We start from the raw sequence: 25,629 nt of genomic DNA, 5'->3' as shown, positions 1-25,629 counted from the left end.
GAGAAATGGACAAACCTTTAGAGGTGCAGTGAGAAAAAGTGCAAATGTCCCATCATAGTAGATCTCCTACCAGTTTAAAACCTTTTTCACCGACATGAACGTTTCAGTATTTTTTCATTGGGCAAGATGTGTCTTCAAATGTATTTCTCTGTCTTAAGGTGCAAAATACTTCCCATTACAAGAATGGGAAAAGATCCTATCTCCACTAGCTCTGAGCTGTTGCAAAAGTTATAAAGCAGAGTGGAAATGGCTATGTGATCATGGTCATCTTTTTCTTTATTTTGGTCCACTCAGCTCTTTAAACGTTATACAATACATAGAGTGCATTCTGTCAGTAAGAACCATGGCTGGACCACTACATTTTTAACCAGACATAATAAGAGAGGGCCATATTCATTAAGGATCTTAACTGAAGAAACTTCTTATTTCAGTCTCCTGGACAAAACCATGTTACAATGCAAGGGGTGCAAATTAGCATTCTGTTTTGCACATAAGTTAAATACTGACTGTTTTTTCATGTAGCACACAAATACTTGATAGCTTATTTGTACACTGAAATTTAAAGTTGATATTTGTGTGCTACATGAATAAACAGTCAGTATTTAACTTATGTGCAAAACAGAATGCTAATTTGCACCCCTTGCATTGTAACATGGTTTTGTCCAGGAGACTGAAATAAGAAGTTTCTTCAGTTAAGATCCTTAATGAATCAGGCCCAGAGTGTCAATTCATTCCAAGAACAACATGTGCAAAATTTATCAGTGATTTTGTATTTTGAACATTACATGACCAGATCCATTAAAACTATACTCTTTCAACAATAATGTAATGTAGTGTATCTTCTTGTCTATAAATGTAGGGAAAAATATATATTTGTAGAAAATACTATGTTTCTGTCTTTGTCTATTTTTAAATGTATACACTCAGCATGTGGTAATGTGGTTTATTAATAATAGATCAAAAGGTAATTTCATAGACAAATGTTTTTAGATCATAAAGTAGGAACATATTTATGGATATACTTTTATCTGTCATATTTGTTTATAATCGCGTACACACTGCTCATTTACATTACACATGATGTCCTCGCCAGCCGGCAGCTGAGAAACAGACAAATGCTTTAATCTGTACAGATTACATGATAAAAATAAAGTCTTCCTATGCCTGTCTGTGGTGGATTATATGGTAATGGGAAGTAAATGCTTTTTTTTTTTTTTGGCTTCTGAGATTTGTTGTTAACAACGGACAATAGTCAGAAGCAACATTTTGCTTTCTTCTGCTAACTACTCTTAAAGCACCAGATAGGAGTCAGTTGGCGGGTCATGGCCACAGTAGGGAGCTCGTCACAAGTCCCACTGCCAGTGTGAGCAGAAGTCTTTTTGATTCACTAGGAGGAACAATAAGATTTCCCCTGCAAGGGAAGCAGGTGGAATTTAGGCACTGTAGAAGCCCTGCATATAGGGTACACAGATACGGTGCTCTGCTCCAGCTGTACAAAATCTGAAGACTTCATGCTTACTTCTATTGCTTGGGGAGTACTTGCCTTTAAAAACAGTGTGCAGGTAAGACTAAACCCAGGTAAAAAGCATAGCAATTATCATGCTAAAACTTAGATTGAGATCATGTTTACATTAAGGGTCCTATTTAAGATAGGGAGAAAAGTCCCCCAGTGAAGACTAATCGCCAGTGATAGCTTTCGCCAGAGGTCTATGTGTAAGCCTATTTAATAAAAACAGCGGTGGTGCAGATACGAACGCTGTCCTCCTATCACTATGGCCATCTCAGGATGGAGATAGCAGAGGTGCTGCACAAGAAAAGTGCTTTATTTTTATTTTTTATTATTTAAATACATGATTTTGTTTTCCTATTTTTTAATATTTTACAATATTTTATATTTTTAATTTGTACTTTTTTATTGAAAGTAGAAGACCAAGACTGGGCAGTCTTATAGTATATAGTGCAATCCGTTACATCAATGAAAACCTCACGATCAACACTGACGAACTTGGGAAAGATTGTCTTCTTAATGCTGCTAAGACCTCATGCGTGAATCAGCAAGCCGGTTCACACATGCACATATGCTACCACACTGGCCTGGCAAAGCAGTAAGAGTACTCTTACCAGTGCCAGCCATTATCACCAGGGAACTGGGTATTACCACCCCTCCTTACACATGAGTATGGCATTAGTTAATCTTTTGCTGGCCAACACCCTTTCCTCAGGGAACTATTCACATGTATCCTTCACCTTATGAAAGAGTCAGGATAAAGCGCATCTCTCAGAAGACCCAAGGCAGACCTATCACTTTAGCTGGGAACCCCTCTTTAAGCTGCCTATAGTCTGGCAGATCCAGGTGCTTATCTGGGATGCCAGGCAAATGGTTCTGGGTCCAATTTGCCCATCCACATGAGGCACAGTTAGTGTGGTTGGCTAAAGATGCATGCAATGGCTGATTATGGTTATAGACTGACTGGATATTCTGACAGTCCTCATCAATATCGGATCAGCTGCTGTTGCATATATTACATAATATTTAGTATTACTATGACGATTTATGGGGCTTTAATGTCACTAACACTATCATTTTACAAATGATATTTTTAGGAACTATTTACAGATAGTATTGTTTCAAAAGAGTCATTTTATTTTTCACAAGCTTGCACTATAAATTCAAAAATCACCTGGGCTTTCTCAGAAGGCACTTGGACACACATCAGAGATTCAGAAACCGAACGTATTGTTCTCTCATTTCCAATTGTTCTTTTACCAACTACATACAATAAAATAGGCTAGGATATATGTAATATATCTTCTTGTGCATGATTCGAGTTGACATAGTAATGATGACATAGTACACACTGGATAATGCAGTGATTTTTGTTCAGTGCTCCAAGAAAAATTGATGAGTCAGAAGATCCAGCAAAATTGATTGTGACTAGCAAAATGATGGCAGACAATCTACTCTTCAGTGATTTAAACCACATAGCGTGTTATTTACTTGCAAAGAGTAATTTTGCTGTAACCCATAGCATCCTATATGACATTTGTTTTAATTAAGTAGTCAAAGATATCAGTATTATTATATCAGTCAAAGATAAATGCTAATTGGCTGTAAGTAAATAAACTCTTCCTTCAACTGGGGAGCCTCCACTATAGCTTAGGGAAGCACAGGGATTGAAATAATACTATACAGCACTGTGTCTCCATAACAGGCTCTGTGTAAGATCACAGCACTGACAATGGCTACATCTGCAACACAACAGAAAACTATGAATGCTAAACACAGGCGAGATCAGGGTGGAATACATGGCATCTCCTTGACCACAAATATTATTTAAAAGGTTTTTTTTGCCATATTGGAGTTTTGTTAAATTCATCCTACTTCTACCGATGATTTGAACAATCTAATCTTTGTCAATAGGTTTACTGGAACGTTTTGTTGGAAGATTTGTCCCAAGGATATTATGTTCCCGTCAACACTCCAGTTTTTAGTGCTGGTCAAAATGTACAGTTGCATTCCTTTTATTTTGCATGCAGGTTTACTATCTTTTATGTTCTGTATTAAATAATCAATAGAACGTCCTTTGGGAATTGTACTCAAATCTAGACAGCCAGGTACATAAAAAGAATGAATGCATGCATTGCAGTATAACCTGTTCCGCTCAGTACACAATATCAGATTCTCTTACTATTACATATTTTCCATTTGCAGAAATCTGGGCTGATTTAATTATTTGATGCTAAATCTATGCCCACATGGATGTTGGAAATAAAAAACAATAGTTGAGGCATAGGTACTTTGCCTCATTTCAGGGGAGCTCTGAGACATATTCGTTAACACATGGCAAAATATATTGTTTAGTACGGCCATATGTTTTACCAAGCGTTGACAATTGTGATCAAAGCAGGCAACAATGAAATTGACACAATGGAAAGCAAAGGTTTGTCAGAGAGCATGAAAATGGGGACATTTGCTTGCATTAATTTTTAGAGGCCTGTGAGCATTTATTAACATATGCTAAATGTCTGATTTCAACACCCATATGTATGAGCCCTAAATGAGTTCTTTTACAAAATTAATTCAACAGCAATTATTGCTGTTAGTAAATTGCAGGAAACACAGGAGCAGATGACAGTGTCGTGTTGAAAGGTATAAGAAGTTTGTATATCCGTTCTATTTGCCTAAAATATGAGATACATTTTCTCTCTCTCAGTCTTAAATTATTTAAATCATGTTATTATTTTATTAGCGGATATTGACCTCTAAATTCAGTTGATGCTAATACACACAATGCAAGGTGAACCATACGGCCTTAATGCTTGTAAATGAGGCTTACTACTTCATTAAGTCAGAAGTGTGTGTGCCATCATAACATTAGCGGATGCCTGCATGAAATGTTCTTAGCAATAAATGAATTACTGTACAAATTACATTTTTCAAAGCAAATGTAATTACTTAATCCAATAAACATCTATTTTATCCCTGTTGGATGGAAAAATAATAGTGGGAAGACAGCGATTTTCTGATTACCTATGCATGGCTACAGTACTTAATAGTAGTGCGGCAATCAGCTAAGCGCACAGCTGTGCCTGCCTTCATTAGCCTAAATAAGAAAACAGCTCATTAGCAAAACACTGGACAACTCGTTTTACCTAATCAACAATTCACTAATTACAAAGTTCACAAATGACATGAACAAGTACAGACATAAAATTAAATCAGACACACTATAAAGAAAACACTATTATAGTATTTTTTGTTTTAATCAAGAGAGACTCACATGTCTTAATTAATTTTAGAAGACCGTTCAACCTAAAATGCAATATGACTTGTATAAAAAAAGCCAACAACAATATACACAAACACATATGTAAAAGTGCATGCGCCTGTAAGTTATATAGATTTTGAGAGAAGGCTGTGAATTTGGGGAAGCGGTTATTCCTAGGCACAACAGTCTAGTCTATCAATGGACACAGCAGAATCTGAATTAAATACAATTTCAAGCAAGAAGGAACTTTCCCCAGTTTTCTGTTGGTAGGTGTCCTCTACGCTTTCCTGTTGGTAAGTGTCTGTCTAGGCTACTTGCATGATTCAACTGTGCCCTACAATACACTGGATTAAATGGAGGCCAGCAAAACAATGTGAACACAGGGAAATGTGACCTGAGTTGCTCTTTTCTTCTCCACAATTCTCATCAAAGCAAAAAAATAACATGACAAGAGGCATTTTCTGTTTCAAGAGTTATAAAGTAGAAGCTAAGACACATAAACAGCAAGTAAATATAGCTGTATCTAGGGAAGGTTCCAGCTAGGTAACCACACAAGGAGTAAACACTCTTACCTTTGAGGAGACTATTCTGTTATCTGGATACCTCTGAGGAATGTAAGCTTCAGTACCTGGAGGAGGCTCTTTGTGGCCAACATAAATTGTACGATTGTCTACCCAGTCTTCCTCTCCGGCACACTAGAAAACACCAAGGGATTATTTCATTACCTTGTTATGGCAAAGCCTTTATAGCTGTAATGAAGGTGGATTATTTTTTCTGTGTTTACTTAAGATAAAATGCTGTTAAGATAAGACTGGATACTTGTATTTGCATCATTAAAAATGTAAACAAATCGCACTGTTGTGTCAGGATTTTACCTGTGTGTTGAGTTCATTAAACACAATCAACAGTAGAATTAGTTAGTGCAAATTAAAAAAAGTTTGCTCTATTGACAGGATATATTGATCCGGCTATTAATAATATACATGTCTGAAAAGTAATACAGAAGTGGAAGTTGCTCAATCAATTTATAGGATCATAGCAGGTGCTTGAAAGGGTGAGGTTATCCAGAAAGGAACAAACACAGTGAAACATCCCCCAGCACACTGCTATAGCCAGCAAAGGAGCTGCCATTTCTACTTGTACATAAAAATGCAAAAGTCTCAGTTGCACACATTTGCAAATATATATTAAGTCACCCGCCACTCCATGGCGCTTTTGCTAATAGGGTGGTCCTAACTGTAAACAGTGAGAGTCCCATATATTTGGGCCATACATATATGTGTTTTTAAATTGAGAGCTAACTTACCAAGAGGTACCCCAGAAGCCTACAAATGGCAATACAGTGCCAGCACTCCCCCTCAGCTACTGACACCAATATGCCTCTCTAACAAAGTAGTCAGGTGATTGATAAGATTTGTAATTTAAATCGGGACTGTTCAACTTTTTGCTTTTTAGAAAACAAATTATAGGGTACAGGGCCACCTTTAGAAAAAAATCGGGCCCAGTACGGGCCCCCCGTGCCACCCGGGCCCCCCCCCCCCCCTCATGAGCGCCCCCCCCCCCCCCCATGAGCAACACATACTTTCATACTTACCTGGGGCCCGCCGCTGGTCTCCGCTATTCTGTCTTCAGCCTGGCTGTCACCGTGACAGGCAGCCAGGCACTAGGATCCGATCGCAGGGGTGGAGGAATCATTCCCCCTGCGATCATGTGATCTGTCACAGGCAGAGCACATGATCGCAGGGGGAATGAATCCTCCACCCCTGCGATCGGATCCTGGTGCCTGGCTGTCACGGTGACAGCCAGGCTGAAGACAGAATAGCGGAGACCAGCGGCGGGCCCCAGGTAAGTCTGTGCTGAGCTGTTGTACCGGGCCCCCTGGTGAGCCCGGGCCCGGTACAACAGTACCCCCCGTACCCCCCTGATGACGGCCCTGATAGGGTAACTCCACTTTCAGATAACTGTATCTTCCAGGTAGATTTTTTATTTTTTTTTTGCATTTGGATATGAAAACAGATTAACTTGGATCTATGCATTGAATTTAATATTATTGATACAGCAAATCTGTTTTTTTTTACATAACGGCAACACATAATAAACAAATATGGCTGGAATATAAAGTTGTCTGAGAGGTCATTGGCCCTGTAAGTGTCCCTATTTGGTGGTAGTGATGGATTATGGGGAAATTCATACATATGCAAAATAAATAAATAAACTGGACTAAAAATTAAAGCTCAGGTGAATGTCAGGTAAAAGAAAATCTGGGGAACTACAGTCCCTACTTTTTACTCACAAAAGGAATCAAATATGACTTAATATGTATAGTGAAAAAAACGATTAATAATTGAAACGCGCTTTTGCAAATCAGCAGTACATTAATGTATAGTCTTTAAGAGCATAAATGACAGTAAGGGCAATGCTACCAGCATGTGTACAAGAGATGGAAGCAGTGTTTGCAGTTTCCCATTACTGTATAAAATATTGTCAGTGTACCATAACAATTGGACAAGTAAAAGCAGACACAATACTCAAATTACCCTGCTCAGAATATCAGAACAGACATGCTGTTTGACCTGACCGTTTTGCACTTGTAAACAAGAAATTAATGTTCTCAATATAATGCTTTCGGAGAGCTAGACAGACAAAAAGTGCATATCAGTTATCATCATAAAACAATTTCAGCGTGAGCACTGAACGAAAGGAAACATTACGGTTCAATAAAAAAAATTAATGTAAATAATTAAATTTATATAAATATGTTTACAATCATTACATTGTATCACAAGGAGAAATGATGTAGCAAAGAACAAATCCCATTTATCACAGAAATTGACTAAAATCATAATGTAATGGGTTTATTGTACCAAAGGGAGGGCATATGGTTACAGGAATGGTTATAAAAATACAATAAAAAAAGAATCTTGTAAAGAAAGTATTGTATTAATGAGATATCAGAAAAGCCAGTTAGACAACACTCTGTCTGAGACATCAAAATATTGATCATTCCCTGAAAAAGCCCCCAAAACACTCTAACATATGCTCCAAGCACACATACAAATTAGTATTTTTCATACACTAATTACATATCATACAGACTTAAATAAGAGAAAAGGACATCATCTCAGTAACTGCCAGATTAGGCTACAGGTCCCATCATTAGGAAAGAAACAACAAAACAAGACTGATGTGAAATTTGCTCAAACTATATATTCCATCTATAACTTACTTTTGGATGTCAAATAAAGTAAAATTGTTATAGAAACCCATCCTCACTTAGGGCTCTCATCCTTTTAAAATGAAAAATTTGGCACACACATGACCTATATTATGTTCAAGTCACAAACTCCACTTCATACGGCCTTTTGGGTGCCAAGTGGAAATAGTTTTAAGAAATCAGAATTGAGTGTTAAATGTTTTGAGTGGAACAAAGGTATCCTGACACATGGGAGGCCTACACTCAACCCGTTAATATTGGTACATCAGGAATCTGAATCAAGGGGTAAATAAGGATTGTAAATTAAAGATCTTGGAAAAGCATGAGATTATTCTGGGAAAACTGAACTACAGAATAAAATTCATTGAACTATTCTGAACACTGTTAGAAATGACATTGTAACACAATAACACACTTATTTTATTGTTATGTGGTATCACTTCTAAAAAAAGTGCAGTAAATAGAATACAAAACATTCATATGATAAGTACAAAGAAGGAGAAATTAACATGCAGAAATTCACATATAAAGACAGTTTGGAATGATTTAATGGTCCTGTTCCATTTTGAGTTAAGGACCTAAAACTGTAATTCAATTAGCTCTTTCGTTAATCTGTCTCTGTTGCTATTGCTGCATGGTATGGTCTTAGTCTTGGGTACACACTACAGGTTTTTCACCTGACTGTCAGGCCAATCACACGATATAACAAATGTTCAGCCCAATATTGCATTAGTGTGTAAGTTTCACCAATGAATGATTACCGTTCCAAAACACATCTTATAGTTTGATTTGATTTTATAAATGGACTAAAAATCTAATTCAACGATGGAACAATGCTGTTCCAATTCTGCAGTGTGTAGGCATTCACAACCAGCTGTGTAGGCAGATCACCATAGAGTTTACAGAGTCACAATCTTTTCAGTCGATGGCTATGACAGAAGAGCAGCACAGATCTGAAGGTAAATCTTGCAAAACCTATATAATGTGTACACATGAATCAGCATACTGATCGGGACTTTCTGCCGTTGGTAAAATTGAAAGGATTGCATCGGAAGAAATTCTCTGCAGTGTGTACCCAGCATTTGTATTGGAGTTCCTGTTCTAAATGCTATGCCCTGCAATAGAGAATTCCTTATTCACATCTAATGAATATATCCATTCATTCATTACATACTGTACTATACATTGCACAGAGTTTTAACTAGTTCTGATGTATGCGTATACTTTATAAATTTTGTTTTCACTTAAGGGGTTGTTCCAGAAAAATCATAATGCATTAATTGTTTTGCACTAAACAAGGAATAACCCTTTCATTTTGGTCTATCATAACAATAAAATAATTTCAATTGGTGTTAATATTGGCAATGATATTTATTATTAATACAGGGGTTGTATACGGATTTTGTGGAATTATATTATAGAGTTGTCCACTTATGAGTCTATTCCCCATAGCTTTACGGACCACTGCTGGTGGAATTGGGTCAGTTCCAGCACAGTGAGGGATGCAGCAGGGCTCTGAATGTACATTTTACATGCATTGTTATAGCCTTTCAGGATTCTGAGCAGTGTCCTGATGGCCATTTCAGATATGAACTCTTAAGGTATGTATATGCTAACAGAGCAATATAAGGAAGCAGGCTATATGCCCCCCTTCCATGTACCCTGAAGACTATAGAGTAAAAACGTGTCTGCACGTATGTTCCCGAGTTCAAGGCAGCCCTTTTCAGGACAGTAAAGAGAATACCCGTGTCACGAGCCGCGGCGGTGCCCAGCCGCCGTGACCCTCTTGTCTGCGGCCGTCGCTATGGTGACCGGGACATCACTTCCGGGAGTTGTCCTGGCCGTTACCTAGGCAACGGTCGGGACGCTGATATTGTTAGCGTCGCGTCCCGGCATTAGCTCCAGCCGGGCGCGTGAGCAATATGGCCAGTTAGGGTTAATCAGCCACCTGTGGCGATAGCAATGCCTGCTCCTATTGGCTGATACTGGTATTTAAGGCAAGGCTTAGCCTCCCTGCCGGTTATAGCTCAGTGCTCCTGTGCCTAGCCTGCTCCTGTGCCTCAGTGGTGTATTGCCTTTGGAATTTTGACTACCCGTGTATGACCCCTTGCCTGTCTACTGGATTTTGCCGTCTCACCTGTGTCCCTGATCTTTTGGCCTGTACCCCGGATTCTGCTGACCTGCTCGTGACCCCGACCCTTTGGCGTGTTTTTCACTATCCCTTTCTGCAAGTGACCTCTGACCTCGACTCGTTCTCTGGAAACACGGTCTGCCATAACTCTCCGTTCCTGGGTTCTCCGCAAGCCAGTACACATCTCACGACCCTCCGTTTGTCTGCAGCCAAGTCTGTCCCCACCACTAGGGGCAACAGTGAACACCAGACTTTCGGAGTAGACTCCAGGTTTTGTGGTACTGGCTGCTGGGGTTCCTAACAACCCGGAGGGAGAGGGAGAGAACGGATTTGCACACTATCTCTTCTGCAGTCTGCTGGATTGTTGTGCTCCTATTTCACAATAAAGTCATGTTTATTAGAAGTTCCTGGGGCCCAAGTTATAATATATTGCACATGTTGCCCATTGCTCAGTAAAATCTTCGACTAACTTCAACATGAGTTTGCTCATAAAACTATCCTATAAGAAAGCTGAGCAGTGTAAGCAATGTCCCAGTAACAGCATTTGGGGTGTATAAGAAGCAGATCCATCAAATTGGCAATTGTGATGGCCATATTTAAAATGGCAATTTTATATATTGTCGATTTGACGGATTCACTGTTTAATACATTTACCCCTTAGAGTGCTTCACAGGGGGTAAACACACTGGTGCTTTGATGGATTTGATACATGATGCCTTTAATATGAACAAGTATAAATTAATCCTTAAAACACCAATATCTGCACATATCTTGCATCAATGTGCAATTTAAGTAGGTATTAAGTATAAAAAACATTATATTCTATTTAATCACTGTATAGTATAGTTGAAATGCAAATATACAATATTATGAATCTAACCATACTAAAACTGCTGATTTGTGCATAGTCACCAACAACAACAAAATGCGTAGGTTGCCAGAATGACATCTTACATTTATATAAAAAGATCAATATTATGTATTTTAATGATTTAAACACAAACCGCTGTCATTTTATGCTGATTGGCCAAGACACAATTGTGCATCCATTTTCCATTATGCACCAATAAATATTTTAAGTGTTATTGTGACTAACTACAGCAAAAATACAAATGCGCTCAAAAGACAGGTTAGGTGATACACCTGCAGCAGCAGAGGAACCAAGGTATCCCTCCTTGTAAAACAATATAAACAAATAAGTACCAACTGCACTCGCAAGGTGATAATAGAGCAGAATAAGATGAATATTCAAACTGATATTGGATAGTATAGAACCATATAGGTAAATGCTGAACAACAGTTAACCATATAATAACTTCAGATGGTGTATCAGTGTATAATGTAACAAAAATATTAATACCAATCTACATGTAGTTGGTTGCAAAATCCCTAATGTATAAAGTCACATAGATATCAGGTCTCTTTACAGTACTGGCAAAAATGGAAAAAATAACGATGAACTGTACATCAATGAAGGGTTAATCCGGACAGCCTAGATGTATCCACATGAGTCAGGATAACCTCAAACAGAAAAAAGGGGGGAGAGGGGACAAGTAGAGGAAAGAGTAGATAGAAGGGAAGGGGGGAGGGAGAGGAGGGGTATGTGTTAGTATAAACGTGTATGCAGTACAATATTAAACAGCAAAGGCAATCTATAATCTAGGCAATACAAATAGTGAAGTTGAGACTAGCATAAAAATGATGGAACCGGTTTAATGAATAGTATTATTGGCCACAACAAAGACGGCCCTATATAATAAAAAAACACAATCGCCGGTAAAACAATAAATATATGAGAATAAAAAGAAGAAAAAGTTCCAGGGTGTCACCACCAAAACTCACACTAAAGTTGGTAGACTAGCGTGGGAATGTAGCTGGATGGAGGTACGATAAGGTCCGTTGATTTCCTTCCTAGAGGAACTCCAGAGCGGGCCAGGTGGTGGCAACGGTCGTGCCTGTATGTGTGGATCCGCAGTAGCGATGCGTTCCACAGTGGAATGCAAACACAATTCATGTCTATGGATGCCGGTAAGTGTCAAAAATGTCCCAACGCGTTTCGTCTTGGACGGAGACAAACTACTCCATCACATTTGTGACTAACATTTCAACACACACACTTATTCGTAAATGCTGCCATATGAGTGAGTTCAGTAATCCATGGTACAAAATGGACATTAGGACCATTAACCAACCAACCTAGTAATGAGTTAGAAAGTCAATAGACATCACATGTAAAAATTGCTTCACTAATTTGATCATAAGAGTTCCTGGGTCAAATAAAAACAAAAGATTAGTAAACTCAACCATAAAGCAATAGTCTTAATCCTTACACGTACACAGCCCAGACATAGAATATGAACTGACCTCTTGCCAAACCTAGTATTAGCACAATCCTTAATTCAAGTTCTAACCTTAGGAGCTCAAGCTGTAAAACTGCATAAGATCCTAACAGATGTCTAACCTTGCCTTCCCAAACTATAAAAATGTAAGGAGATTCGACTGTTCTGACTGTTTCTATACGTCTGTACAACAATAACACAGTGTTATTCCCTGTATTTGTTTATATGACCAACCAAAATAAAGAATTTAAAAAAAATATATATTTTCAAGCACATATCAGCAAAATGTTAATTCAGCATGTATAATAATATGTCCATGTATATATAATTGATCAAAATGTAACCAATCAAATTACCATTGTTTAGGTAATCAGTTCTTAGAAGTTTTAGTTACAAATATAAATTGGAAAAAAATGCAGTATCTGTGTTACACAATATGTATTTTTAGCCACCACACTTACAATTGAAGTTATGTTGAATAAAATATTTTCGCCAAAAAAAAATAAATGTAAGGAATCCACATACATCCTCACAGTAACATTTGTACCAATGGAAAAGAAAAAGATATTTGTTTCTTTTTTGTCAAATACTCATCTCTTGGGAACATTGTATATACTCTTTGTGAAATATCTGTAAGTTACTCCTCATTGTCTAGAACGTCAGTTTGCAACTGGCAGGCCATGGGCTGCCGAGCCTTCACCTGTGGTACTCCCAGCAGGCTGGTCCCGACCTTATCAGAATGGGGGCAGCTGACTTCCCTGTCACATTACCTCCTCTGCACAGTGCAGCGAGGTCAGGCAGCATACCTTAATGAGGAAGTGGGAGTGCAGTGTGCTCTCCCGACTTCCTCTGTATTCTGTGTGTCCAGTGCCTGATTACCTGATAGGCTGACAAGGCTGCAGCCTAGGGAGCTAGGCTTGAAGGTGAAGGGCGTGGGGGTGCAAAATTGTTGTGGAGATGAGTTTCCAAAATACAAAATGTAAACATTTTTTGAGGGGGGGGCTGTGAAGGAAGACTAATCTTAAATTAAGGAGGATTTCGTTTCTACCTACCACGTATTGGCCTGGTGTGGAAGGCGAGAGGGCCTGTATATGTCCCTCCCATGGTGAGTGGGGACAGTTAGATACTTGCAGCTCACCCTTAATTGGCAGTACAGCGTGAAGCAGAGCATACATTCCAACTGTCCTTGCAGTCAGAACCTTACTGAGCAGGACAGTCACGCAAAATTGGGACTGCAGCACCAGAATCAGGGGTTAGCTACTATTGCAGATGGGGAAGGGAAGATTTGGACAGCAGCCTTTCACATGATAGTCACACCCCTTGCATACACCTGCATTTTCCCCTGTATAACCATATTGTGACAATGAGGACAACCTTTTTTATATATATATATATATATATATATATATATATATATATATATCCAACACTCGTGTATTATAAGCATATTAGTGTAAGTATATTGACCTCAAATATTTATTTTAGACAAATTAAACTGAAAAATAAAAAGAGGGGTTAGAGAGCCTTCAGAAAGAGAGGTTTGTAGTTCTGCTCGCATTGACTGATAGTTAATCACCAGCTCACAGAATCAAGATTAGACAGACTATTAGACAATTCTAATTGCTTGTTGAACCTTTGCAGGCTACATTTGTTACACAATATGTCAAGTCATCTGGTCAAGCAATGGTGAATTACGAACAAATCAAAATGCAGCAGATTCACTCATCTCTATTAGCAACCTTTAGCCGTCTTATTCTTGCTGATCTGTTTTAAAGGAAGACGTATAGCGGCAATGCTGTGGTACTAAAGGTCCATGTGTACTTTATACTACAGAAGTGCTGTTAATATACACCGTAACACACAATACCTCAAGCGACCTGAAGATCTGGTCAGATATTTAAATTCACTAATTGTTAATTTATGTGAACTCAGTTCAAACAGTACACATGCCCGGAAAAACTGCACTGAGCAGCACAATCTCAAAATTATATTAAGATTGGGATTAAGAGTGAAATCTAGATGTTAATACGTACAGTAATCATATCACTCAAGGACAAATACGAATATGACAGCAATGTCTTAATGTCAGTAGGTTCAACTGGATAGACAGATTGATATAGGTTAATGACTTCCAAGAATTTTAAGAAAAATCCTACCCATTTATTTATCTGGTGCAGTTTTTTAAATATCCCTTCAATAGAGCTTCCTTCTAGCAACAGGGCTCATAGACATGATCCGCAAGTCAGCATAATTTTCTTGTGGAAACCTCCAATCTGCTTATATCACTGTTGCCTGTGTAGCAGGATAAGTGGCGAGGAACAAGAAAACTCTTCTATTCAAATAATAATGGCAGTGTATAAATACCCTTGCAGAGGTGTCTTTGCCCTGCTAAGTGGTTGCCAAAGTATGGGAATCTGGGCAGTTAAAAGATCATAAGATATATATTTCTTCACAAGTCTATTAGAGTCATTTTATGGGAAAAATTGCATTTATAATTATGAGATGCTGTCATTCGTTAAATTAAGAGAACCATTGATCAATTTAAATCAAACATGGTCATCTATAAAACAAATTAATATGGAATAAAATGTTAATACATTGTAGCAACATTTGTTTTCAAATGTTTAAGGTTATAGTAATTATCAAAAAAGGCATACAAAAAACTAATTTGCAAAAGTCATTAATTGTAAGACTTTTCATTTTCTATCGTGTTGATTAAGCAGCATCTCCAAGATGAATCCAATATTTTAAGGTGTCAAAACCTAACAACTTAAATTCATGCTACAGCTCAACTTTTGCTGCTTTGGTGATAAAGTCTGAACCAAGAGAGTAATAGATACAACACTAATATCTTACATACCGTATCTGTTTTAAATACAGTGTCCAAATATTTCTGCTAAAAACTACATTTTAAACCTTGTATTGCAAATATACTTAAAATTGTGCATAAGTTGTATTTTCCTCTTAGTGCACAAGTAGTAACAGCCCCATAAGACTTAATAATCCCAGATCAGGGCTCCTTGTGTACCACATTTACACTTGCATGGCACCCCACTCACATTTATTCATTTATTTATAGAATCACTTACTGTAAAGGTGGCCATACACATTCAGATATAGTCGCTCACGCTCAGCCCACTGTCATATGGATGATAGGTGTCAGATGTGGCATTATATATACACACATATGTGGCCAAATCTAAAATATATAGCCATTTAGAGCTTTGGCCTAATTCCCGAATCAGACAATGCAGCATTAACATGGTTGTCCAGCTGCATTTATCTGATTCACCTTGGGTGCAGAGTGTGGGTGTTCAGTTTTCACTAAGGGCCCAGCAAAACTAATGAGCTAAATAATGGAACGCCCACAGGTCACGTCGCCCAGGGTGACTCCTCTAGGCAGCAGCTGTCAGTATATGGACTAGGAGTCAAGATCTGACTCAACAACAGGGTCACAAGCAGTAAGGTATGCTCAGAGAAAAAGCCAGGTCAATACTAGGTCATCAGAACAGCACTGTAAGATAGCAACATGGATTAACACAGCCGTACCTTTTCCTCAGACACAGCAATGTGCAATAAGCTACATTTTTGAACCCAGAAGGAGCAAGAGGTCTGTGTGCATTACTAAAAAGAGGACCAGAACTGTGGGGGTGCCCAAAAACGTAATGCTGCAATGTTGTATGTTGCAGTAGCCTCTCTTGTGGATAACCTCCAGGCATCCTCTATTAGCATTGGCTGATAACATAGATGGAAGTTCTTAACATGCAGTGAAACATGCACATTAGTAGCTCTGACCTGTTCTTTCTTCAGAACCACATACTTTGGACTCCTGTGGAGTCTGAGTGTCCGGACTCAGGTACCTCCGTTTTACTGACACACCAAGAGGCCAAGGAAAAGGAAGCACAGTTTCAACATTTGAGCCAAGGTCAGGGTCACAAGTAGAGAGGAATGGTCAGAGAACAAGTCAATTCTGTAACAGGTAGTTAGTACAGCACAGGTAACTAGCAACATATAAAGATACACAAACTAACACAATGATACACCAACATACAGCAGTATGTCAGCGAATTGAAGAGGGAGGAGGTAAGTGGGTTTTACTAGTTAAGGACCAGGCTGGCAGTGGTGCCCCTAGTGGCTACTGTACAATACATAGTTCGGCCCCTGGTAGCAAATGTACAATATACTTGTCATATGCTTCTGGCCAAGTGTTTCCTACAGAGACCAGTCCCTGGTGGGTAGTGTTAGTTAATTTCCCTCCACCTACACTCCTGTTGTGTCTGGCCTCTGAGTTGTTTTCATCCGGTTATACTGACTGATAGTGGCTCTTTTTCCAATCCTTCATTGAACTCTGGCAGTCTGAGGTCAGTGAATGACAGGAAATTGAACACTATCAGCCAATAATATAACATGCTCATACCATCCAACACTAACTGCACTGTCAGAGTACAGTGGGGGATAAGTAAAGGAGCTATCAGTCAACAGACTGGTAGCAGCTCCACAATCTGTAAGAGCACTCAGTCACTTAGCATTTGAGATAAAAAATAAAAATATTTTCAATATAATATATATAATTCTCTGTTAAGTGTTACTTGAAAGGGATTCTCCCTTTAGAAATAAGAGTGACGTACATCACTGCTTCTAAACATTTAGCAATACTTGCATATGAGCCATTTCTGATGATGTAATATATTACATCATACAGAAAAATGTCATCATCCAATTCCCCTAAGACAAAAAGCAAATGATGTATACACTGCTGAAAATCTGCTTAAATAGCTATAGAAATAATAATAATAAAAAATAAGCTATATGCTTTTTGCTATTATGTGCATGCTAACTGAACAAATACTTTTCATTCCTAAGGAATTCAAAATTCAAAAGGTAAACCTCAATATTTGCAGAAATATTACACTAAACTCTTCCGGGGAACTTGTTATTATAAATTATCTATTTCAAAAGAGTGCTAACCTCATTATATACAGAGGAGTCACAGTTTTACAGAAAAAGTTTACATCAGATGCTCTTCCTATGCTTTCTGTCAGCCTTAACCTAGAGCAGCCAGAATCTAAAATCAGTGGGGGAGCTGACGACCCTTAACTGGGTCACCTGCAGACCTCATGGACAGAGTCATTCCTTCTTCGTTGTGATTCTGATGTCACAAATGGTGCAGCCACAGTCTGAGTAGAAGGTTAGTCCAGGACTGGATAGTGATATCTCACTAACTTGCATAGTCAGCCATAGGTTAACTAACTGCTTTGTCAACAGTTTGTGCTGCTGCTGCTCTGATCTCATAATATTATCTCATTTGCAACAACCTTACAGGGCCTTAGGCCACTTTTGAGGGTCCTGTAAATATTAGCTTGTTCACCCCTGATTCACATCTCCTACTGGTGAGAGATATTTAAACTATATAGGAGTTGACGTAATGGCTTTGCACTACCTTGTTTCCTCTCCATGGGGCATATTTAACAAATAATGAAATTCAGGTCCCCCGCATATTTAAGAAGGGTGCATTGCAGCAGATATCGTGGATATCTGCTGCTTTGCATTCTGCTTCATTTTTGGGAGCAATCACCATTCAATAGTATGGTGACTGCTCCCTCTCGCAATCTAACAAGTTCCGAAAAATAGTTTTTTTCGGAACCTTGACATGATAATGTATGCCAGACGAAGCTGGCGTACATTATCATAAATGAAACATTTCAGTACTGTCAGCTCTGCTCCGAAGAGCAGAGCTGGACAGCGCATGTGTGGAGGGATCATCACTCACCGCTCTCGCTCTCTGCAACTATAGTTGCAGAGACAGAGCGGAGATGTTTGTGCGCATGTGCAGTTCGAAGATTGCTGTAAGAAGAGAAGTGAAGAGGACGAGGAGGAGATCCGGAGACAGCGCGTTCCGAAGAGGCGGGTAAGTATGATTTTTTTTTATCACAGAAACAGCAGTTTATCGGAAGTGCTGTTTCTGTGCTGGGTTGTACATAAATTTGAGAAATAGTTCAATCCTTATCATTGCGATAAGGATTGAAAACTATTTTTCACTTTATGTGAACATTGATAAATGTGCCCCATGTATCAAACAAGGGTTTCTTAAAACAGAACTCCGATTTCCAATAAAAGTTTATTCGAGCCCTCTCTCCCCAACTAGTTTATCCCAAGGGGGATCCCCGCCATTTGCTTAATATTTAAACATGGCTCCCTTTTCCATTCAATATCCAAAGAGGGTACGGCCAACTCTGTATCAGACATAAGCAGACCACAATTTATCAGACGGCAAACTCATTTAACAGGGAAAAAAAAGGAAAAAATCAGAAATGTTAAGGAAGTGAAAGCCGCCAGACAATTAAGTTCACTAGCAAGGATGACTTTAACGCAGTAACCAATGGCTCTAAGTTTGCTTCCTGTAGCCTGAGGGCAGCAACAACATTGTGAAGATAGCATAAAGGCGCAATGTGATGACATGATGATGCGTTTAATGTTGTTGTGTAGCTGATATGCTGGAACTGTGCATGGTGGGCACTGGGTGTACTGTATGTGGATGCAGGGCCGGTGCAAGGTCTGTAGGCGCCCTAGGCAAGGTTTCAGCCTTGTCGCCCCCCCCTTTGTCAAACACACAAAAAAAATTATAATATATAAATATGTGTGAACACTTTGTGGACCGCAATGGGCCCGTATTGTCACACACTCAAGGGGGTAAATTTATTAATGTCCGGATTCTTCAACTCCGGCGTGTTCAGCGTCTTCGGCAATTAAATTTAAAGCGGCGCTGCATTGTAAAGGGAAACTTCCCTTTACAATGCAGCGCCGCTTTAAATTTAATCGCCGAAGACGCTGAACGCGCCGGAGTTGAAGAATCCGGACATTAATACATTTACCCCAAGGTGTCTCAGTAACCACCTACAGCACACAAACAATATTCTGATTGGTGAGGGTCTCAGCCCACAGCCAATCAGTGATCACTTTGGTTCAAGAAAGAGTGTAAAATAAAAAGAACAACCCTTACCTTATTCTGGCTGGCAAGGATGCAGTCCAGGCACACTGATGCTTTCAACACTTTCCAAGCTCCACTTCTACCCTTTGGGAAGTTACAGCAGTAATTGATTTAATATTGCTTGTTGACATAATATACGTCTTTCTACAACATAGTTTGCATATCAAATATAGAGCATGAGGTGCCAAATAATAGTCATTTTTCTCACGCACAGTTTGCAAATCAATTATAGAGTATGACATGGCAAATAGTTATTTTTCTATGGTATAAAAAGGACTATTTGCCACCTCATGCTCTACATTTGATTTGCAAGCTATGGTGGAGAAAATTATTATTTTATTGGCACCTCATGCTCTATATTTGACAATTGAAAATCAAATATAGAGCATGAGGTGCCACTCCACCATAGTTTTACAATGAAATAAAGAACATGAGGTGCCAAAGAATAATCCAATCCCCCCATTTTTATTTTTTGTAACTCACCTCTTCCTTATTGGTCCTCGTGCATGCCTTTTTACAAATAAAAAAACAATAATAATATAAAAATAAAAATAAAATTTTATTTACTTACTTTTTTTCTCTCGTCAGCAGATGCAGGGGGCTCCTCACACTTCTTCTGTCCTCTCCAATGGCTGCCAAAACGCTCCTCAGCTTCCAAAATCACAGAGCAGGGGAGTGGATCAGAGTGGTGTATGCTGGGAGGGGAGGGGGCTCTGGGAAATAACTTTACTCACACTGTCAGTGACAGACAGTGTGAGAACATGAGGGCGGGGACAGCACTTCTCTGAATCTGGAGGGACTGGAGGCGCCGCCGAAGAGGGCTAATATCACATGATCACTGAGAGTCAGTGATCATGTGTGAGTGCGGCGGGCAGCGCGACCCGGGCGCATCCATTGAAAAAAAAAAAAAATCAGACACAGCAGGCGCCATTCCGCCGCTGTTCCAAACACCGCTGACTAGATTAGAAAATCTAGTCAGCGGCGCCTTGCAGGTCCCGGCGCCCTAGGCAACTGCCTAAGGTTGCCTAATGGGAGCGCCGGGCCTGTGTGGATGACATAGTACAGTATACCATAAATATGCAGATATATAATATGCTAAATACTTGGCTCTATTGTTGCACACAGTATTTACTTTGATTGTATAGAGTGCATGCTAAGTTTTAACATTCTTGGCATAGTAAGTATACTCTTTTTATTATAAGGATGCTTATTATTTATGTATATGATGTGATAACTATAACCTTTTTTCCCCATACAATGCATGCAAAGTATATCCTTTTGCCATAAAATGATATGCACAGCTGGCCAAGAATACACTTTTTGCTGTAGCACACCATGTTATGTATAGCACAATAATTTAACCCTTATTTGTAACAGTCAAAAGATAAGACAGGGAAAAAAAGGTTCAAGTTTGCAGGTCTGCAGACTTGAACATATGAATACAGTAATATACCATACTACTAAGGTACTGTATTCCTAAATTGTGATTTGATTTGATAGTGAAGTCATTCCAGGTCCTACAGAATCTATACAATACATGTCTCAGGTGATAAATCCCTAATGTACTGTAAGGTAGTTGCATAAATTGTAGAGAATGTGACATGTCACTCTTTCAAAATATCAGTTACGCCATCCTACTTTTAATTGTCTTGGTTTGTGAGTCGAAATAACTGTGGTTAGGACTGTAAGTTCCAAACTGAAACGTGTACACATACTTAAAGATCACGAGTGATAAGGTTGCTGAAAAGGGCATAACATAACAAGGGCTGATCCTGTGCAAAATAATTTGCAATTGTGTATTGTTAATTACGAAGACTTATAAAGAGTTATGAAGATGTAAGGGTGGCTCTGCAATGTTTTATATATATATAAATATATATATATATATATATATATATATATATATATATATATATATATATATATAAAACAATAGGTAACATCTAAACAGTTCTATTAAGTAGTCTCCAAGGAAAAAGCTAAAATATGAGTGCAGCCAAAAGTTTTCAGTAATCTTACTGAATTACGTGTATGTGTGTATATTTATACCAACATCTAAAGTTCAACAATCAGGATAGTGAAAACATTTCACCATTCATATGTCCTCTGTACCATGTACCTGTAACCTGTTTGAATGGTCTGCACACCAAAAGGCAGAATGTGTCCAATTTTGTCACCGACATGAGCGTCAGAATTGGAAATGGATACCATTGTTCAGAGCCCAAGCTGAGTGAAACAAATCCCATGTGTGTGGCTAGAATTACATATTGTGACAAAGGGAGTGGTTTGCCACAGGCATCTAAGAGAAAAGTTAGGTATTCAGCTGACAGTCTGCAAGGCAAGGCTGCAGACAGGTTTATACTTTTGTACAGTGCATCTAACTTAAAGAAATACAAGTGGAGGAAATATGTGTGACAAAATAATAGTATAGAGCAGTGGTTCCCAAACTTTTGCAGTTCGCGGCACCCTTAGAGTCTCCAAATTTATTCAAGGCACCCCTCCAAAATAATTATTGAGCAGTCCTGTTTTAGCAGTAGTTGGGTCAAAAAATTGTAATAAGTATTTAGGTCAGGACAGAAATACTTATTTAGTTGTATACAAAAATGCCCCCTCTGCATCCAGACACTCTGCCCTCAGGCACTCTGCCCCCTCTGCCCTCTGTCCCCCCTCCTCTGCTCTCTGTCCCCATCCTCTTCTCTCTGTCCCCCTCCTCTGCTCCGCTGTGACTATCCTCTGCTCTCTGTCCCCCTCCTCTGCTCCGCTGTCACCATCCTCTGCTCCGCTGTCACCATCCTCTGCTCTCTGTCCCCCTCCTCTGCCCTGTCCTCCTCCTCTGCTCCGCTGTCACCATCCTCTGCTCTCTGTCCCCCTCCTCTGCTCCGCTGTCACCATCCTCTGCTCTCTGTCACCCTCCTCTGCCCTCTGTCCCCATCCTCTGCTCTCTGTCCCCATCCTCTGCTCTCTGTCACCATCCTCTGCTCCGCTGTCACCATCCTCTGCTCTGCTCTCTGTCCCCCTCCTCTGCTCCGCTGTCACCATCCTCTGCTCCGCTGTCACCATCCTCTGCTCCGCTGTCACCATCCTCTGCTCTGCTGTCACCATCCTCTGCTCGCTGTCTCCCTCCTCTGCCCCCCTCCTCTGCTCTGCTGTCACCATCCTCTGCTCTGCTGTCACCATCCTCTGCTCCGCTGTCACCATCCTCTGCTCCGCTGTCCCCATCCTCTGCTCTGCTGTCCCCCTCCTCTGCTCTCTGTCCCCCTCCTCTGCTCTCTGTCCCCCTCCTCTGCTCTCTGTCCCTCTCACTCTTCCCTGCGCCAGGCGCCAGCCATAAAAAAAAAAAAGAACACAGAAACTTACCAATCCGTCGGGCGCCGGGACCCAGCAGCCTCCTCTTTCCCGCAGCTTGTTACTGACGTCGATATTCAGTGACAGCTGCGGGAGAGAGGAGGCTGCTAGGTCCCGGCGCCCGACGGATTGGTAAGTTTCTGTGTTCTTTTTTTTTTTTTATGGCTGGCCGGCGGCCCCCCAGTGAGAGCGTGTGCACCATTGGAAGGGTGCTTGTGTCACAGTATACATTTATTATTAGTAGCTCTATGCAGACATGTAAACTACATACGCATCAGGAAAGAGTACTTCTTGGCAGGGCCAGATTAAGACACTGTAGGCACCTGGGCTAGGAGTCCTGCGAGGCCCCCATTTGTCAAGCGACGTTTGCCCAACCAGATATTACTGGGGTCCGATATTACAGTAATATCAGATTGGGCATAGGTCGCTTGACAAATGTTTATTTTAATATACCTAATCTGTATTTTAAAAAAGCAAAGAAGTTATCTATGGATTAATGTACCTTATGTATGTTCAACAATTTATAGGAGTGCAATAGTTTGAAAACAAATGGTGGTTTATTAAGGTTAAAACAATGGTAACTGGTTTTAGCATAGATAATAATAAATGGTTGTTACAATTATAACCAGTTAGCATTGACAGCACTGACAGCGATCGCAGGCAGTATGAAAAAAAGTGTATATATATATATATATATATATATATATATATATATATATATATATATATATATATATATATATAAAACACTGCCGGCAGATCTTTCTTAGGGGCTCCCCAGCTGCCCAAGACCCCTGGGATATAGCCCATAAAGTCCTGCGGTTAATCGGGCGCTGCTTCTTGGTTTAACCTGACAACCATTATATGCCAATCAAGTGATGTGGCCAGGAACAATGTTATTTAGGTTCTACTTGTCGAGTCACCAGGAGCATGGGTATATCAAGGATATTACCATCTTAATATGGAACATGGTAAATAAAAAATAACTGCAGTATTTTGTTGTTGCATACTTGGTATACCAAATCTTTATTCATTATATTATATTTGGAAAACAGCATTAATATTCTGGATGGGGGAATAATATTTCTTTTTATTAATTCTTGACTCTTCAGGATACATAGCCTACTTGTCTACAATTCAGGAACGTCTAGGAGACTAGCGAATTTCAGGGTGGAGTGGGACCTTAATGACGCAAATTTTGCAGCATCATGTCCTTGTCCCCTGCTGGACAATGAAACAATCCCATCATTATTCAGCGGGATGGGGGGGGTTTAGAAAATGATGAAATTCCCCCAACTGCCCCCCACCCACACTTGCCCTTTGGGCCAAAAAGTAGGCAAGTATGTCATAGCATCATTAAATGACTCGACTATCCGAATTTAGTGGGACATTCCCTATTCGCAAACCTGGAGGACGTGGTTGGCCAGGATGTGGGTAGGATTGGGATGGGTTAGTGTGAATTGGGGATCTGGGTGGAAAGATCAGGGGATGGGTTTTTGTTTTTTTGTTTCAATTTTGCCTGGATTAATGTTGGGAGGTATGTCATCTTCACATAAAGAAATACAGCTATAACTCTTCCTTCTAAGCTGTATAGTCTGTTGAGTCAGCATTTAAACAGCATCTGCCTACTGCCTGTCAGATACCTATAAGTCTCTGCCAAGAGATTTAGAATGCAAAAGTGTTTACAAGAGAGTTTGGATATGTTCAGTATGAATTCACACAAAAGAGAAAAGAAAACCACACAAACAGTTTGCCTATGTTAATTTAAATTGCATTTTGTTCCAAGACCACTAAGTTTCCAAAACTAAATTTACCATGTCCGCATGGGGTGCAGAATCATGAATGATATTAATTAACAGTGCAAACCACAAAAATTGATTACCTGTTCTAGGTGATGTATTCAAGTGGTTCTGGGCTCAAAACCAAGACTACAGAAGTCACTGTGGAAATAGTTTCTCTCCTCTGATTTAAGTACTAGTCTTACCCTTATCCCAGGAATTTTGTAATATTTTTTTCCATTAGCCTCTGACTGCATAAGGGTTAAAGGAAAATTACATCTAACAATACTTTTGAATATCTCCACCTCCTGCTTACCAGTAGAGCTATGGTAGTACATAGTATATGACTGTAGTATGGACTCAGATCTGTGTGGTTCAGCACACACTCACCTATGAAGGTGCCCGCAACAGTTAAGCTGGGTGCACACTACAGAAAATTACTGCAAATGTGATTTCTGTAATAATTTTACCAAAGACTGAACGCCGCGATGAGCATGCAGATTTGTGTGTACACGCCTACACAAATATACCTTCAGATCTTAATCTCTCATAACTATCAGCTGAAAAGATTGTGACTATGCTCACTCTATAGAGATCTGCCTACACTGCTGGTCATGAGTACATACACACTTCCCCATTTGCTGACTAATGCAGAAAGCTATTTAGCCATGAGGTGCTGTTGAAATATGTTTTGACAAGAAAGAGACAATAGAGTTTCAAAATTGCCTCCGTTCCATATTGCCTGGGCATTTCACATCAGTTTATGTGATGATGCCAGATCTAGCTAAGTCAATTTTTTATGAACATATGTGTGCTAAGTATACAAATAGGATTAAAAAAAATATGAACCTGATGAAGAAGCATTTTTGGATTCTTGCTATCATAGAAAAACAATCTTCCATTTTATCATCCAGTGGAAGTAATATTGCTTTCAGTTTAGTGCTTACCAACGTCAAAAATATCCAATGAAACATTTGCAATGTAAATGTCATCAATACTAATGATTCAATACGTCTCATCCCTTTCAGTATTGATCTGGCGATAAAATCAAAGCTATTAAAAGGC

At 39.4% G+C, this 25,629-nt stretch overlaps 1 protein-coding gene across 6 annotated transcripts in view; it reads right to left on the bottom strand.

The window, feature by feature from the left end:
• Positions 1 to 25,629, bottom strand: part of ATP11A (ATPase phospholipid transporting 11A) — a 149,828-nt gene that overhangs the window by 94,483 nt on the left and 29,716 nt on the right. For all 6 annotated transcript variants that reach the window (XM_075200023.1, XM_075200025.1, XM_075200027.1 and 3 more), the window contains exon 2: positions 5,342 to 5,464. In XM_075200023.1, coding sequence (XP_075056124.1) covers positions 5,342 to 5,464 — 123 coding nt within the window. The remainder of the gene's footprint in view (positions 1 to 5,341; positions 5,465 to 25,629) is intronic.

This window comes from Mixophyes fleayi, chromosome 2 (genome assembly GCF_038048845.1).
Source record: "Mixophyes fleayi isolate aMixFle1 chromosome 2, aMixFle1.hap1, whole genome shotgun sequence".
Lineage (NCBI taxonomy): Eukaryota > Metazoa > Chordata > Amphibia > Anura > Limnodynastidae > Mixophyes > Mixophyes fleayi.
Note: the sequence above shows the minus strand (reverse complement) of the source record. Positions and strands in the feature narration are given on the sequence as shown.